General features: G+C 38.0%; 1 protein-coding gene across 7 annotated transcripts in view; it reads left to right on the top strand.

The window, feature by feature from the left end:
* The first annotated feature begins 1,893 nt into the window (after positions 1 to 1,893).
* POLQ (DNA polymerase theta) overlaps positions 1,894 to 17,210 on the top strand; it is a 124,191-nt gene continuing 108,874 nt past the window's right edge. For 6 of the 7 annotated variants that reach the window (XR_005383385.1, XM_038582983.1, XM_038582982.1 and 3 more), the window contains exons 1-8: positions 1,894 to 2,183; positions 2,878 to 3,057; positions 5,581 to 5,711; positions 7,128 to 7,284; positions 8,908 to 9,016; positions 11,479 to 11,698; positions 14,386 to 14,533; positions 17,013 to 17,159. Coding sequence is in view for 6 of the 7 variants with exons in the window: in XM_038582983.1 (XP_038438911.1) it covers positions 2,006 to 2,183; positions 2,878 to 3,057; positions 5,581 to 5,711; positions 7,128 to 7,284; positions 8,908 to 9,016; positions 11,479 to 11,698; positions 14,386 to 14,533; positions 17,013 to 17,159 (1,270 nt within the window). In the remaining variant the exon portion in view is untranslated. Of the gene's footprint in view, positions 2,184 to 2,877; positions 3,058 to 4,774; positions 5,712 to 6,483; positions 6,584 to 7,127; positions 7,285 to 8,907; positions 9,017 to 11,478; positions 11,699 to 14,385; positions 14,534 to 17,012; positions 17,160 to 17,210 lie in introns of those variants that run through there. The other variant, XM_038582985.1, reaches the window with a different exon arrangement.

Here is a 17,210-nt window from a genome sequence, read left to right as displayed (position 1 = left end):
AACTATGTCAGCCAGGCATCCCCTCTGGAAGATTTTAACTCAGATCTTGAAGAATTACAAATAAAAATAAAATCCCAAGGAACACAAGCTCAGACACAATTAAAAGATGGGGAATACTTCTGGCATAGTAGCATTGATTATTACAATATCTGTTACCATAACAAAATTTTAAAATATTTTGGAAAAGTAGCTTTCTTTTCTCTACTTTTCTGAGTTTTTTTTTTTTTTTAATTAGAAACAGATGTTGCATGTTTGAAATAAACTGTAAATTTGAAAATATTCTCTAGACTTCTTACTGGGATGACAGTAACTATTCCTTACATTTTATTCCTAATTATGTTCCTCATTTGATCATAGTTCACCTAATAAAAATAGTGTGAGGGATCCCTGGGTGGAGCAGCGCTTTGGCGCCTGCCTTTGGCCCAGGGTGCGATCCTGGAGACCTGGGATCGAATCCCACGTCAGGCTCCCTGCATGGAGCCTGCTTCTCCCTCTGCCTATGTCTCTGCCTCTTTCTCTCTGTGACTATCATAAAAAAAAATAGTGTGAGATCTGTGAGATTTTTTTTTTAGTTTATTTTCCCTTAAGATGCAAGATTTACATGGGAAGCAATATTAGAACGTTTAAATATCACTTCCTTCCAATAGTAATTATTATGTGGAGGGCACTGTTCTAATGCACTCTATACATAATGACTTATTTAGTAAGTCACATGGCTCACTGTTATTATTAATATTATTAATAACTACGTGGTATACTATATTATGCCTATCATATACACACAAGAAAGGAAGCACAAAGGGCTTAAGCAAGTTGCCCAAAATCATACAGCTATTAAGTCTTCAAACCCGGCCTGTTGGCTCCAGATGTGCACTCTTGACTTGTATGCTGTACTGCATCTCAGAAAGTTCTTGCACGACTACAATGTAAATTAGGAGTCCTCACTCTTCCCTTGATCTCAGTGTTCATTTCTGCCTGAACACTACTAGTACAATTTAAAATTATTAATGTGTCTCCTTCTCTATATTCTTTCTCTTTTTTTAAAAAAAAAAATTAAAGATTTTATTTATTTATTCATGAGAGACACACAGAGAGAGGCAGAGACACAGGCAGAGGGAGAAGCAGGCTCCATGCAGGGAGCCCGACGTGGGCCTCGATCCCAGGACCCCGGGGTCACGCCCTGGGCCAAAGGCAGGTGCGCCAACCACTGAGCCACCCGGGCGTCCCTATTCTTTCCCTTTGAGAGCAGGACCCATTTCATGCCATTTCCCTTCCATCTACCCTGATGGCCAGTACACAGAAGGTGCTCAATAAATGGTCGAAGAACGCAGGAAAACCGCATAAAAGAGGACGAGGAAAAATGTTTCCTCCACGGAGCAATGTCTCCATCTTGTGGAATTTTTAGAACATTGCCATTCGAAAACATTTTAAAAATGAAGACCCTCGTTTTTTCGCAGAATTAATTCCCAAATGCTATCTCCCAGACTTGTGCTGTGGGGATTTGCACCATAATCTGCAATATATATATATATATATATATATATATTTTAAATACCAATACGTTAAGAAGAGTCACATCCCTGAGCTACCTATTACGGGCAACGCATTGTATGGAGTCAGCAAATCTTGCTATTCAAACCAGAAATGGACAAAAAAGAAGGTGCTTAGGCCAGGCTGATGACAAGTTCGGGCCATACCTACAGAGCCGTCCGCCCCCCGGCTCGGTCCGCGTCCCTCGTTCTAGGCGCATCCCGGGCCCACCTGCCAACAAGGCGACAGGCGGGAGGTCCGAGACGCCGGCGAGGGCCGCTCCTTCCCCACGACTCTATGGTTCTCAGGGGACTCTCAGCCCCGAGCGCTCTATGGTTCCGGCGTGGGCTGGGAGGCCGGAGTTTGAAAGCCGTGGCGGGAAGATGGCGGCCGCACCTGCCGCGGGGCCCGGTTGCTCCGGAGCGGGAGGACGCTGCGGCTGTCGCTTTCCCTGAATCGCCAAGAAGACTTCGCGATGAACCCTCCGCGCCGGAGTGGGAAGCGGCGGCGTTCAGCCTCAGGCTCGGACTCCGTGTCTGGGAGCGGCGGTGACGGCAGTGACGGCCTCCTGGCCCCCCGCGGACCGGTGCTCAGCCCACCCCCGGGCCTGGGACGCCGCTGCGGGGACCGCGGGCGGCTGGCCGCCGCTGCAGGTACTCCCGGGCCCTCCGGGGGCCGCGGGCCGCAGGGCTAGCGGTTACCGTCCGCGGCTTGCGTGATTGCACAGCCCCCTGGGCGTCTACTCCCGTTCCCGGCTTGTGACTGGCCTGCTGCGGCCGGTCTCTAAGTTAGGCTATGGACGTGCGTAGTGGGCGACAGCCCGGTGATGCTATTCAAGCGTCGTGTGGGTCTTTGGAGCTCTACGGAGACGACTTCCTAGTTGGCCAACTCTCATCACCTGTGTGTGTGTGCCGGGGAGGCTCCCGCCTAATGGCGCCCGGTGCTCCTTGCAGATCCCTCCATTGGAAGTGCTTTATGTCACCATCTGCGTTATCTGGCCTCGGCCCCACACGGAGGTATTTCAGAATACAGTGGAAGACTGACCGCCGAAGTCCTATATTAGAATTAGGTTCAACTATTTTCTTTTTTAGTTTTTTTTTTTTTAAGATTTTATTATTTTATTTATTCATGACAGACACACACACACACACACACACACACACACACACACACACGCACAGAGGCAGAGACACAGGCAGAGGGAGAAGCAAGCTCCATGCAGGGAGCCCGACGTGGGACTCGATCCCGGGTCTCCAGGATCACACCCCGGGCTGAAGGCGGCGCCAAACCGCTGGGCCACCCGGGCTGCCAGGTTCAACTATTAATTACCTTTTCCTTTCCTGAAAGGGGAATGCAGGCAGACGGTTGCTGACGATGGAACAGACCAGCTGCTGTTGGCCAACTGGGGACTGCCCGTAGCGGTGCTGGAGAAGTATCACAGTTACGGCGTAAAAAGGATGTTTGAGTGGCAGGCAGAGTGCCTTTTGCTTGGACAAGTGCTGGAAGGAAAGAATTTGGTCTATTCAGGTATTCAAGTTTGTGCAGATTAATTTCTGTACTATTTTTAAAGGCATGAATATTAAAGGATACTCTGGAGGTAGTTAAGTAGTTTATTTATTTTTTTATTTTTATACTTTTTATTTACTTATGATAGGCACACAGTGAGAGAGAGAGAGGCAGAGACACAGGCAGAGGGAGATGCAGGCTCCATGCACCGGGAGCCCGACGTGGGATTCGATCCTGAATCTTCAGGATCGCGCCCTGGGCCAAAGGCAGGCGCCAAACCGCTGCGCCACCCAGGGATCCCAGTTAAGTAGTTTAAAAGGTAGTAGTTAGGAGGTGGTTTTAAAAAGCGGATGAAACAGTACTTTATAACTAGAGAAAGTCTTAAAATCTGAAAAATAGAGTCTCATCGTATGCATGTTAAGATTATGCAAAATTCCATTATATTGGTGGGAGTGGGGAGCAAAAACGAAATTTATTATTTATTTTACTTATTCATGAGAGACAGAGAGAGAGAGAGAGAAGCACAGACACAGGCAGAGGGAGAAGCAGGGGGGAGAAAGAGAGAGAAGCACAGACACAGGCAGGGGGAGAAGCAGGCTCCATGCAGGGAGCCCGACGTGGGACTCGATCCCAGGTCTCCAGGACCACGCCCTGGGCCGAAGGCGGGGCTAAACCGCTGCCCAAACACAATTTAAAGAGAGCTGTTCTGCTTGCCATTCCTCTCAACAGACATGTCCCAGGATGAAGTTGCAAGGGAGATAGAAATCTGCTCTTCTTCCAATTGATCTTAGTTGTGCTTTACAATATTTGAACATTCTACATTATATATTTATACATTGACCTGCTTATACAGGGTTGTATACATGAAACCATAATTTACCTTAGAGAAGACTTCTATAGGCTTTCGAGGTCAACTCTAACAAAATTCATACTTTTTAACCTTTTTACTGTACTGACTTTGGAACTTATCTTTTGATAAGATGCACTTTTCATCAGTTTTTTCTGAAGTTGTGAGTCATCCAGATTTTTCGTTATGGCTCAGCAAATAGACAGTTATCCTTAGGTATAAGGGTTCAGGCTGTGAAGTCAGATTGCTTGGGTTTGAAAACTGTAACACTTGCTGCCTGTGGTAATTCATAGAGAGCGTATTAATAGAAAGCATGGGAGAGTGCTTAGAACAGTTCTTGGCATGTAGAAAGTACATAGTAGGTGCTAACTGGTGTCAGTGGTAGAATGGCCTGACCATTTCAACTGCTTAAACCAGAACCTGAGCACCATTCATCCTCTGGTCACCGGCTTACATTACTCACTAAGTCCAATGTGTATTATCCCAGATATCTTGTTTTTTGTTTTTTTTTTTTCTTAAGATTTTTCATTTGAGAGAGAAAGAGCACATGCTTGGGAGCAGGGGTAGGAGCAGAGGAAGAGGGAGAGAGAAGCAGATTCCTCTTTGAGTGTAGAGTCTGACAGGGGCTCAGTCTCACGACCTAGAGCTCATTACCTGAGCAGACATCAAGAATTGGAGGCCTCACTGACTGAGCCACACAAATATCTTTTTAGGTGCACTGCCTAGATTATCATTCCCTCCTTTTTTCTTGTGGGTTATATCAATATCTTCTAGATTATGCAACAGCCTTATAACTATTTTATTTATTTAATTTTTAAGATTGTATTTATTTATTCATGAGAGACATAGAGTCACAGGCAGAGGGAGAAAAGCAGGTTCCCTTTGGGGAGTCCAATGTGGGACTTGATCCCAGGACCCCGGGATCACAACCTCAGCCAAAGGCAGACGCTCAACCACTGAGCCACCCAGGCGTCCCTTATATATAGTTTATATTTTCTCTCTGGTTTTGTTCTGCCCCTGCACGCAGAGTTGTCTTTATGAAGTACAAATATGATCTTGCCACTCCTTTTCATAAAACTCACTAGTCACTCTACACTGCTTTCAGGCTAAATTCTAAACTCCTTATGTCATGGAATTATAAAATTCTTTTTCAGGTGACATGTTCACATTTCTTCTCTTAACTCCCCCTGGTTTTATTTCAAGCTTTCTAAATTACTGGCCTTTGAATGTACCAGGCTTTCCTCCAGGCCTTTGCACATGCTGATACTTTTGCTTGGCATTCCTTCCCCTTCCCTTCTTGTAAATTGTGTTTCCTTTCCATAAACTACGTTATAGCTCCTCTGCCTCAACTTTTATCATAGTTCCTACCACAATATATTAAGCTTGTTTATCTCCTTCCTCAAAGCAGGGCTTTTAAACATTCAGTATTTAATTGTTAGATACAAGCTAGGGACTTAGTATTCATTATTTATTGTTCATGAAAGGATTTGTTTATTCTCTGTTTTCAGTGGGAGGCTATCTATAGCGCTGGTTTGAAGTCGGGCGTTTAAGTGAATAAAGTTTTCAGATGCTAGTAGGGGCCTTAATGATAGGTTACTTGAAGGCTCTGTGGTTACTGGATATAGTTTAAAACATTTATTAATGCAGTGTGTCAAATATTACTTCTTGTGGTAACCTTGTGGAATAACATGTTTTAGCTCCTACAAGTGCTGGGAAGACTCTCGTTGCTGAATTACTTATGTTGAAGCGGGTTTTAGAAATGCGGAAGAAAGCTTTGTTTATTTTGCCCTTTGTCTCTGTGGCTAAAGAGAAGAAATACTATCTTCAGGTAATGTTTTCATACTAAGAACATTGTTGTGATAGTACCTATTATTGGCAGCTGTGTTAGCAAAAGTTTCTTCTCTTGCATCCCGAAGTAGCTTTAAAAGTTGACCATTTATGAAGGGAAACTTTATTATCGTGTAAAGGAGAAAGAGTCATCAAATCAAACGAGTAATTGAAAATTGTGTTAAAGTTTATGAACTTTTCCTTAGGAAGCAAACAGAATACTTCAATTAGTATATAAACATATACATTAAGAATCAGCGTTTTAACTGAATAGTAGGGTTAGAGTAAGCATGGAAAGGAGAGAGTATTTAAGGAAACATCCTATTCTAAGTGAGGGCTATTTGGGAGTAGTTAAGGGAAGAATAAGATCCATTGGTGCTTAGGTAAAGCTTAAGGCCTATGGCCTATTTTTCTGCAAAGATGAATAATAACATTTTTCATTTGTGTGATACTCGCTGGTTTTTAAAGCATTTTTACAAATACAGTGTTTCATTAAATAGAATACATTTACCATTGTGATTTCACACAGTGAAAAAGTGTGTTGGAATGGCAAAACAATTGTACTGATAGTCCAAAAAAATCTGGGTTCTAGTCCCAGTTTTGCCATTAACTATGTCTTCAGACCAGGCACATAATCTCCTGGACCTCAGTATTTTCATTGGTAAAAATGAGGATTTTAACCCTAATACTTTGGGTTAACTCAATAACACTCAGAAACATTTTATTGAATGAACAGCTCTAAAGTTCTATGGTTCTATAAATCTTTTTAACAGTTATTTCAGAGGCCAAATAGCCAACAAAGCTGGTCCTACATGGTAACATCCTCTCAACTTAGACCAAAGTAATGATGAAAGGATCCTTTTTATTGAGAAGGTATGTTAGTTACAAGTTAAACTAAAAAAAAAAAAAAAAAAAAAAGGAAAATTAAAATCAAGGTCCCACTGCATTTGACTTATGAAAACTTCCACTGTATAAAAAAAATTGTGGGGATAATGAGAAATTTTTTTCATGAAATATAAATTTGTTTCTTAAAGTGTTATTTTTGTGTTTGAAAAAGGAACTAATTTCCTGCATGTTTATTAGATTAAAAATTTAGTGTTTATGGTAGTTTTTTCCAATTTTAATTTCTATAACTCTTGAAACTGCTTTATTAGTGCTATTGTTAAAATGGCATACTTGTATTTGACTCTGTCTTAACAGAAAATCTCTGTCCTGAGTTTTGTCAGTTCTAAACTTCATATTTTTAGTATATGATTCTAAAAAGAACCAGGGGGTTCTTTTAGGGTTACCTTTTAGGGTTGCTAGGAACAACCAACAGTAATCTAATAAATATCTTTAGAAACTTATGTCTGTGTTCTGGGATAGAACCAATCTACAATTTATGAATTTCAAAATTTTTCCTTTTTACTCAATTCAGAGTCTGTTTCAGGAAATAGGAATAAATGTGGATGGTTATATGGGCAGTACCTCTCCAACAGGGCATTTCTCTTCTTTGGATATTGCTGTCTGCACAATTGAGAGAGCCAATGGTCTGATCAATCGCCTCATTGAGGAAAATAAGATGGATCTATTGGGTAAGAAAAGTAGGAAGCAAACAGATATTTTCTGTTGCTATTTTTTCATGGAGTGGAGCTGTTATAATTTCTATATGTCCCATTTTTTTTTCTTAGTGTCTGTCATCTACTTATGCGTTGAGAATTGGCATCTGTAATGTTAGGAACTCTGTATTTTAAAAAAAAGTTTTATGTCCTACTTCCTGTTACTGACTATTTCCCTATATGTTTACACTTTACAAAACACAGAGGATATCCTTGAGCCCTCAAGTCATCTCTCATTGCTTCTTTTCTGTCTAAACTACCAAGAATAGAGGGAAGAATGCTGGGGCTGGTTCTGCCACATGCAGTTAGTATGTTTGTGTGTTCGTTATCATATTCTGGTGCTAGTATGTAGATTTGGCCTTTCCTAGGAGGTTACCATTTATCAGGGAAATGGTATGGAGCTATAGAAGCTGACATTTGAGTTTGAGACTGTAGGAAGATTTTCTATCTTAATGCTTTATTTATTTATTTTTTACTACTTAGGAAAGTCTATGTAGAGGTAGCAACAGGAAGAGAATGGTTGTAGCAACAACAGAAGCAGCAAGAATATCAGTTAGCTACTTACTGGAATCTGGTGGGCTTAAATGGTAAAGTTGGGTAGGGTAGGAGTAGGGAATGAAACCAAAGATTAGTAAGACATGGCTTTGCTCTCTAAAACTTAGAGAAATCACATTCATCAGTTCAAATCAGAATTTTCTTACTACCTGTGACCCTGTTGGATTTCAAATATCTTGAGGATTGCAATAAAATCTTATTAAGGGTGATATTCAATATACCTAGCACAGTATCTGCACAGAATTTTTTTGAATGACTGGGTGAATAAACTCTGAAATAACTTATCATGCCATATGATTTTGAGCTTACTGATGAGGAAAAGGAGCATCATGTGCCATTAGGATATAGGTCTGAAAGACCTTGATTTAGGTGGGGACGATTTGTCGGGGGGATACCAGTGCCTGTAAAAACCATGATCTTATGACTGTGTTTGAAGAAGACATTGGTTGGCATTAAATTTTCAGTAATTCTTGGGCACTATTCCAAGTGCACAGACTAGTTTGAGTCTCCCAAGTAGTGGAAAGGGGAATCTGGTATACAAAACATACTCCTGTTTTGTCGTAGGGTGACTCACTAGCCTATCATCATCAAACAAAAACATCTCTTAAAATCATTTCTTTCTTGTTGATTTGATTTTGTTTTTCTAAGCAAAGGATCAGTATGGTTACCCTGGCTTTTTCCCTCATAGAAAAGTCAGTACACTGAATAACTATCATAGATGTGTTTGATATCTCATTGTACTATATTTCTACAAGGTTGCCATTACTCAGATATTAATGAGAGGCAGTTTCCTCTAAGTTAGCTAATCATGGATTTTTAGATCCAGACTACCTTATAGTAGGACCACGTATGGTGCCTGAAATGTCTTGAAAAAGGATTGTCTGTTATGTGAAATCTGATTCTTGTTTTATGGTTAGAAATTTCTACCACTTGTAATATATTGTAGTAATGATAGCTTCTTACTATATAAGATACTGAGTTTAAAAAAAAATTTCTTGAAATTGTGAAATTTTGTAAAACCTAGTATCTGGACAATCTCTTTAGGAATGGTGGTTGTGGATGAATTGCATATGCTGGGAGACTCTCACCGAGGGTACCTGCTGGAACTTTTGCTCACTAAGATTTGCTATATTACTCACAAGTCAGCATCTTGGTGAGTACCTGAAATAAGTTCCTGAGTCCCTGAGATTCTAACTTGTGTTAAAACCTTAGCAAAAATGCATATGAAAAGTAAATATGAATTAAAGAAGAAGAGTAATACTTACTTAGAACAAATGCATGTACAGCAGTTCATTTTTGTTCTGAAAGAAGCACTTAAGGCTGAGAGTGATTTTAGATGATTTTGTAAACATTTTAAAATTTCTGATCACTACTTTTATGATAAAATTTTAAAAATTGAGTTTTTGTCAATTATACATCATTCTATTGCAGCAGTCAAGGATAATTTTGAAAAATAGCAGTTCTTCATCACCCCCTTCCCAGAGGCAACTACTTTAAACTCTTACAAAAAAATATAAATAAATAAATAAACTCTTACAGCTTTTAAAAAAATTTATTTACAGTGTTATCTCTGAATATAGCCACTTGAGTTTTTACTTTTACACATATTTGATTACTTACTATGAAAGATGAAGGTCTAGCTCTTTTTAAAATTCATTACTCATCCAACCCAATCTTCCCCCACCTGACTCCATAATCTCTCTTTGTCCTCTCACCATCATCGCTTCTTCAAATACTGTTATGTCGTGACTTTGTTCAGATCAATATTTAGTGTTATACTGTTATAACTATAAAATGCCTTTGCCAGCTGAGCCATGTAGTATATTATGATTACTTTTACTTTCTAAATAGCTTTTGTTTTCTCTGAAATTAATAAATGTCTTTGTTTGATGGCTTGATTTTTTTTATGTCCTTTTCACTGATTGATCCCACTTACGTAAATCTCCATCCAGTATGTTCTAACACATTTGCTGTTTTACCAAATTGATCTTGAAATTTCTCTAAAAGCCTTCTGAGTTTTTCTAATTGGGATAGGTGCATGAACTGCATGCATGTGCTGCACAGCACTTATTTTAGGATCTTTATCATTATCATTCATTTCTATTGCTTTTTACCTGAGTCAGAGTCCCCCTTTTTTGAATAGTATGCTTTTTTCTTGATTTACTTCCTCATTTTGGTGGTGAAATCTTCCAGGAAGTTCCACTTCATTTTAGTATATAGTCTATTATGCATAATTTTTGAAAGTTTGCATGCCTGAAATGTCTTATAATTATTTCATATTGTTCAGATATAGAAGTCAAGATTTTATATCTTTCTTCTTTAAAGTTTTTAAGACATTACTTCATTCTCTTGTTACTATTGAGAAATCCAGCACTTTGCTTATCCTTTGCCCATATAAAATTTTTTAATTCTCTCGGAGTTTTTAGGGGCTCCTTTTCTTTCTCAGTGTTGTGAAATTTCACACTGATGTGTCTTGGTGTTCTATTTTCCTTCATTATGCTGATTGCTCAATGGATTCTTTCAATCTGGAAGCTCTTACGTTTCGCTTTAGGGAGATTTAACATATCTTTTTCAGTATATGTGAAAGCATGGAGATAATTGTTTATATACCAAATCAGTAGCAATATAGAAAATATGATTGATGCAACTAGCAAATTTGACTTAATGGATGTACGTAGGAGAATTATCAAATAGAAGCAGAATATATGTTCTTTTCATTGAACATAGTAAAACTTCACTACACACTGGGCCATAAAGCAATATATTTTAAAGGATTTAAGTCACTTAAAATATAGTCTCTGAAAAATGGAATTAAACTAGAAATAAATATAGGAGAGGCATAACTAGAAAATGTCCACTGGGAATTGAGAAATACATTTTTACATTTTGGGGTCAAAAAAGTAATTGCAGTAGAAATTGGAAGATAGTTTGAATTGAAAGTATATCTCGTAACAAAACTTGTGAAATGCAGGTATGGTTTGAAAGGGAATTAATAGTATAAAATGCATATATTACTGAAGAAGAGAGACTGACAATGTATTATTCATCTCAAGAACATAGAGTAGTAAAATAATGCCACAGAAAGTAGAAAGAAAGAAGTAATAAAGACAAGAGCAAAAATTAATGAAAGAGGAAAGTTATTATCTGGAACATTCAAATAATTCTACAAATCAGGAAGAAAAAACCCATAGTATCAATTGGCAAGCACCTTCAACAGGCATTTGTAACATGGTATCCAAATGGTCCATAAACATGAAATGATGCTTAATCCCATTAGTAATCCAGGCAATGTAAACTACTTCTTCAAAGAGATAGTACCATACACCCTCCAAAATGGCTGACATTAAAAAGATTAGCAATACTAAGTGGTAACAAGATATGGAACAACAAAACACATTATGGATTATGGAGATACTTTGGTACAATCTCTTTGGAAAACAGCTTGACGTCAGTAAAATTGAAGATGATCTATAACCCAATAATCTTACTTCTAAGTATATACCTTAAAAGTGTATGAGTGTATATTCCCAAGGACATGACCAAGAATATTGGTAGCTCACTATTTGTAATTAATACTAAATATCTTTGAACATCATTTTCATTTGTTTTTCACAGCCAGGCAGATTTAGCCAGTCCTCTATCTAATGCCGTGCAGATTGTTGGCATGAGTGCTACTCTTCCCAATTTGGAGATTGTGGCTTCCTGGTTGAATGCTGAACTCTACCACACCAACTTTCGTCCTGTACCACTGTTAGAGTCCGTAAAAATTGGAAATTCTATATATGACTCTTCAATGAAACTTGTGAGGGAATTTCAGCCCAATCTGCAAGTAAAGGTAAGTCGGTATTTTTACATCACTACTCCCAGTACTTTGTATTTGATTGCATTTTCTAGCAAGTTAATATTTTTTTTGAGTTACATAAACTAGGGGTGGAAAGTAGTTGAATATGCCTTACGTATCCATTAGGATTGTTAATATTAAGGTAATGGTTTCATCTTAAATAATTGGTGGTGATGGTGCGAGAAGAAACGTAGTTGTGCCTTCAATTTAAATGATTGTCATTTCTAATAGGTATACTGAAAGATAACATAAATAATAAAAAATACCTAATTTTGTAGATTTTTCTTTTTAACTGGAAAAAGATTCCTTATGGCTTAGTTTACACTAAACACTGATGTGGAAAATTAACCTTTGTTAAGTAGTAGGTATACTATATAGTAAAGGAGAAGAACATTTTTGGAGTCAGAGCTACCTCTGATATATAATAGGGATACTTGATATGGCCAATGTTAGTTGAATCACAAAACCTGTCTGAATATATTATCTTCATCTGTACAATGGGATGTGATACTTATTGTAAGAATGAAGAATGGTTTTAAAAAATTGTCTGGTATCTAGGAAGTGCTTGATGAATGATAAATTCCCTCACACTCCCATAAATACACTTAAAAAATTTCAGTTCACAGTATTTTTTAAGTTTCATTCTTCAATGCTGATGTTAAAAAACTGACTCATCTGTGGAGTGGGGCATCTCTTTTGTGTAGAGCTGTGCCTCTGAATATGGTAACAGCTGGAGCTGGGAACAGGAATAAATTCATGTGTTTCAGTTCTCTCATAGATAGGCATTTGTAGCCTCTGTATGTCTGGCATGGAATCTTATTCCATTGCTTTGCTCTGTACCCCAAATATCACCATACTGTGCCTTGGTACCTCAGTAGAGAGATATATATATGTTATATATGCATATATATATATGTTTTACATATATATATGTAAACATATTGATTTACTCTTCTGTTAATCTTTTTCTGTTGCTATGTCTATGCCTCCACCCTGTTTGTATCACTTTCAGTTCTTACCTGGAGTATTGAAATAGTCTCTTAATTGAGTTCTCTGCTTCCTACCTTCTCCCTTTTCAGTCTTTGCTTAAATCAGGAGCTAGTGATCTATTTAACATGAACATCAGAACACATAACCATTATCTTCCCACACTTGAAATGGTTCCTTGTTGCATTTGGATTGAAAGCCAGCCTCTTTTTGGTAGCCTATAAGACCCTACATGATCTGTCCCCACCCCCTTAGTGCTCTGACCTCACCTACTGCTTTCCTTCTCATTCCCTTCACAGCTTCTTTGCTGTTTCATAATATGCCAAGAATCTTCCACTTCAGGTTCTTTCTTTCTGGAATGCTTTCCCCCCAGGCATCAGTATGGTTTAATCTTTCACCTTTGGACCTTTACTCAAAGTCCTTTTCTGAGACCTTCCTGGCCACCTTATCTAAATTATAGTGTCCTCACATTCCTGGCCCCTATTTTCCATTTTCTTTTTCTTTTTATTATTTTTAAAGATTTCTTTGTGTTTTACTTGTTTTTGTTATTATCTATCCCTTCCTACTAGCATAGTAACATTCTGAGGGCAGAGCTTTTTTTCTACTCTTATTCTTTATCCCCAGTATCTGGGACAATATCTGATACATAGTAAATGTTTGTTTATTGAATGAATGGATGGATGAATTAATTAAACCAGTTAAACACCTCTTCCAGTTTTGAGAGCTCACTGGACTATCACTGGGCATTTATATATGCTTTGTTCCGCCTGAGGTTTTTCCTCTGTCTGCCAGTTACCTTTCAGTGAAATAATGCCTCCTGAGACCCCTAACTCTGGGAAATGAACAAGGGGTGGTGGAAAGGGAAGTGGGCGGGGGTGACTGGGTGATGAGCACTGAGGGGGACACTTGACGGGATGAGCCCTGGGTGTTATGCTATATGTTGATAAATCAAACTCCAATAAAAAAATATTAAAAAATTTAAAAAATTAAAAAAAAAAGAAATAATGCGTCCTCTTCTTCACATCTCAGCTGATTAATTTTTCCAGAGAAACCTTTCTTTGGTTTTTCCTGTCAAGTTGATGTTACGTATGAGGCTTTGACACATCATAAAATTCTTTTATAGTACCTCTAATAATTGTATTTTACATTGATTTGTTTTGTACTTTAGTGTGTTTCTCTAGTGAGACCTTAACCCCCTTAAAGATAGGACCTTGACTTTCTTTTGCTTACCATTGTATCCCCATTGGCTGAGGGATGGAAGTCAATAAATACTAGTTGAGAATAGAAAATATTTCCTTTTCACCTTGCATTTTAAGGAAGTTTATTTCTTTTTTTCTCGTTTTTTCTTTGTTATTGACTTTGTAACTGATTTTTATTATGCCTTTTGGTAGGAAAAAACCTTCCCCATGAAGCAAAAGGAGTGACTGATGTGAAAATGTTTTGAAAGGGCCAGTAGGGGGGCACCTGGGTGGCACAGTCAGTTGAGCATCTGCCTTCAGCTCAGGTCATGATCTCAGGGTCTTGGGGTTGAGCACCACATCGCATAGGGCTCCTTGCTCAGCAGGGAGTCTGCTTCTCCCTTTCCCTCTGCCTTCCACTTCACCTACTTGTGTGCTCTCTCTCTCTGTCAAATAAATAAAATCTTAAAAAAAAAAAAAGAACCAGTAGAGTGACTGTTTCTCCTTCTTTTTTAGGGAGATGAGGACCATGTTGTTAGTTTATGTTATGAGACCATTTGTGATAACCATTCAGTATTAATTTTCTGTCCATCAAAGAAATGGTGTGAGAAGTTGGCAGATATCATTGCCTGTGAATTTTATAATCTACACCATCAAGCCACGGGTAAGTTACTGATGGAAATGAAAGCTTCTATACTCAGTACATTTGCTTGAAAGTGATGTTAATGATTACATAAATAAAGCATGGCTCTTTTTGATCATTGTGCCACCTGCCCACTGGACACTCCTTTACAAAACTGTGGTTTTGTGACTAATTCTCTTTTTATTCTCATTATAGACAGTGTATACATACACTCAGGCTAACCTTAAGATTTTTAAAATACTGGGATACCTGGGTGGCTCAGCAATTGAGTTTGCCTTTGTCTCAGGGTGTGATCCCCAGAACCAGGGATCAGAACTTGCTTCTCCCTCTGCCTATGTCTCTGCTTCTCTCTCTCTCTCTGTCTCTCATGAATAAATAAGTGAAATCTTTAAAAAACAAAAGAAAAGATTTCTAATACGCTGCATTTATACAGGTACATACTAAGATTCTTCATCTAGGATCGATGGGCTTTTGAGAGATTAATCTTTGAAGCCCCTAAATTGTATATAAAGCTTCACATATACATTTTCCTGAAGAAATCGGATGTATCTCTCTTTGTATTTCCAAACTCTGAAAAAGAATCACATACATAGGGCAGCCTGGGTGGCTCAGCAGTTTAGCACCACCTTCGGCCCAGGGTGTGATCCTGGAGATGCGGGATCGAGTCCCACGTCGGGCTCCCTGCATGGAGCCTGCTTCTGCCTCTGCCTGTGTCTCTGCCTCTCTCTCACTCTCTGTGTCTCTCATGAATAAATAAATAAAATCTTAAAAAAAAAAATCACACACATATACATGTGTATGTATATAAACACATTTATTGAGGTTTAATTTATGTATAGTAAAATGTACCCATTTGAAGTGTGTAATTTGTGTACACTTGTTTAACCCCCACTATAATGAACATACAAAACATTTCTATCACTCTAAAATGTGATCTTTGCTCTTTAGCTATCGATCTCTATATTCTGAGCCCCAGGTCAACTGACCTGTTTTCTGTTACTCTAGATTAGTTGTGCCTTTTCTAAGAATTTCATATAAATGAAATCATATAGTATGTACACATGTTGTATGTTTGGCTTCTTTCAGCCTGGTATTTTTAAGATTCACCCAAGTTGTTATATTTATCAATTTGTTTTTTATTGCTGAGTAGTGATGTAGTGTATGGCTGTAACTGTTAGTTTATATTTTACCGATTCTAGGATGAGCACTGTTCCCTCACAACTTTTGCTAGTCTACAGTCCCTTGGGTCCCAGATAAATGTTGGGAAGACAGAAACCAACCAGTTCTGGTAAAAGGAATAATATTTTATGACTTCATTATGCTACTGGAATCCTGAGGACAAGTGATAGATACCCCAAGCTTAGCTCCAATAAATAAACTTTGCTTGAGGTTTATATTTAATAGGTTCTAGTCCAACATTATAATACCTTTTTTATTTCCCTCCTAATTGATGTTTTCTATACTGTGCCATTTATATTCCTTACATTGTACTATAATATGTTAAATTCCTTTAATAACCAGAAACATTATTTTTATCTTCTTTGTTAGAGATTCTGTTATTCTGATTTATAGCAAATCTGATTTATTCCCAAATCCTAGTTCATGGACTGGATCCTGGGCTATGATGAAATTTTCACCAGAAAAATAGAGACAAGACAGTGCATTTTTTGTAAAGCTGAAGTATAAATTCTGAAATTATTCCTACAAATTTTTTTATGTTAAAATGACTTTTTTTTAAATGACTTTTCTTTTGAAATAAATGATAAATGGAGGTTTTAAAAAATTTTAAATTGTCCTTAGCATAATAAAACATTGGTAACTCTGTGGGTCCTTAAAATTTTTTAAAAAGTTTACCTAAAGTATTTTTAAAAATATATAAGATCTCTTAAAAATATATCTGATGAGAAGCTTACTAGTTCAAAAATCTGAGTTTGGGAAATTCCTTAAAGAAAACATAATTCTTGCATCTAAAAAAGTTGAATTCTTACTAGAGGGGCAGTTTACACAGAGAGGCAAAAACAGAAGGTAATGAATGGGCAATTAATTACCACATGGATGGCAGGGGGGCTAGAAAAACTGTCATAAAGAAATAGGCTCCTAGGTGGTTCTGACACTGCTGCTTGGTGGGACACACTTTGAGTAAGGATTTTGATTTTTAGGCTCTGAGTAGTAGTATTTGTAATCTCTTTCCTCAGCTGTATCCTTTGATCCCCTCTTGTGGGTTTGGTCTCACCATAATAGAGTCTTCCTAAACTTTGGTGCACGTTAGAATCATCTGGGGAGATTTTAAAATTCCTTATGTCCAGGTTGCATCCTATTGCACCATAATGTCTAGGAATGAGAGTCAGGCATAAATATTTTTAAAAGATGTCCTGCTAATTATTATATATAGTAGTTTTAGAACCATTGCCTTAATATTTAGCTCTATTATGACTAAGGCAGATAGCACTTAAAGAGGTCCAGGCAGAGGTAAATAGTGCTGTTATTTTTTTGGTGACAGGATTGGTAAGATCATCTGAACTTCCTCCGGTGGTATTGGAACAAAAGGGTCTCCTAGAAGTGATGGATCAGTTAAAACGTTCACCTTCGGGACTGGACTCTGTATTACAAAAAACTATACCATGGGGAGTAGCATTTCATCATGCAGGTATCCATATTTATAATCTGTTATTAAGAAGCCCCCTCCAGACATCTTCAT

This window comes from Canis lupus, chromosome 33, assembly GCF_011100685.1.
Source record: "Canis lupus familiaris isolate Mischka breed German Shepherd chromosome 33, alternate assembly UU_Cfam_GSD_1.0, whole genome shotgun sequence".
Lineage (NCBI taxonomy): Eukaryota > Metazoa > Chordata > Mammalia > Carnivora > Canidae > Canis > Canis lupus.
This window is presented reverse-complemented; position numbering and strand designations above follow the sequence as displayed.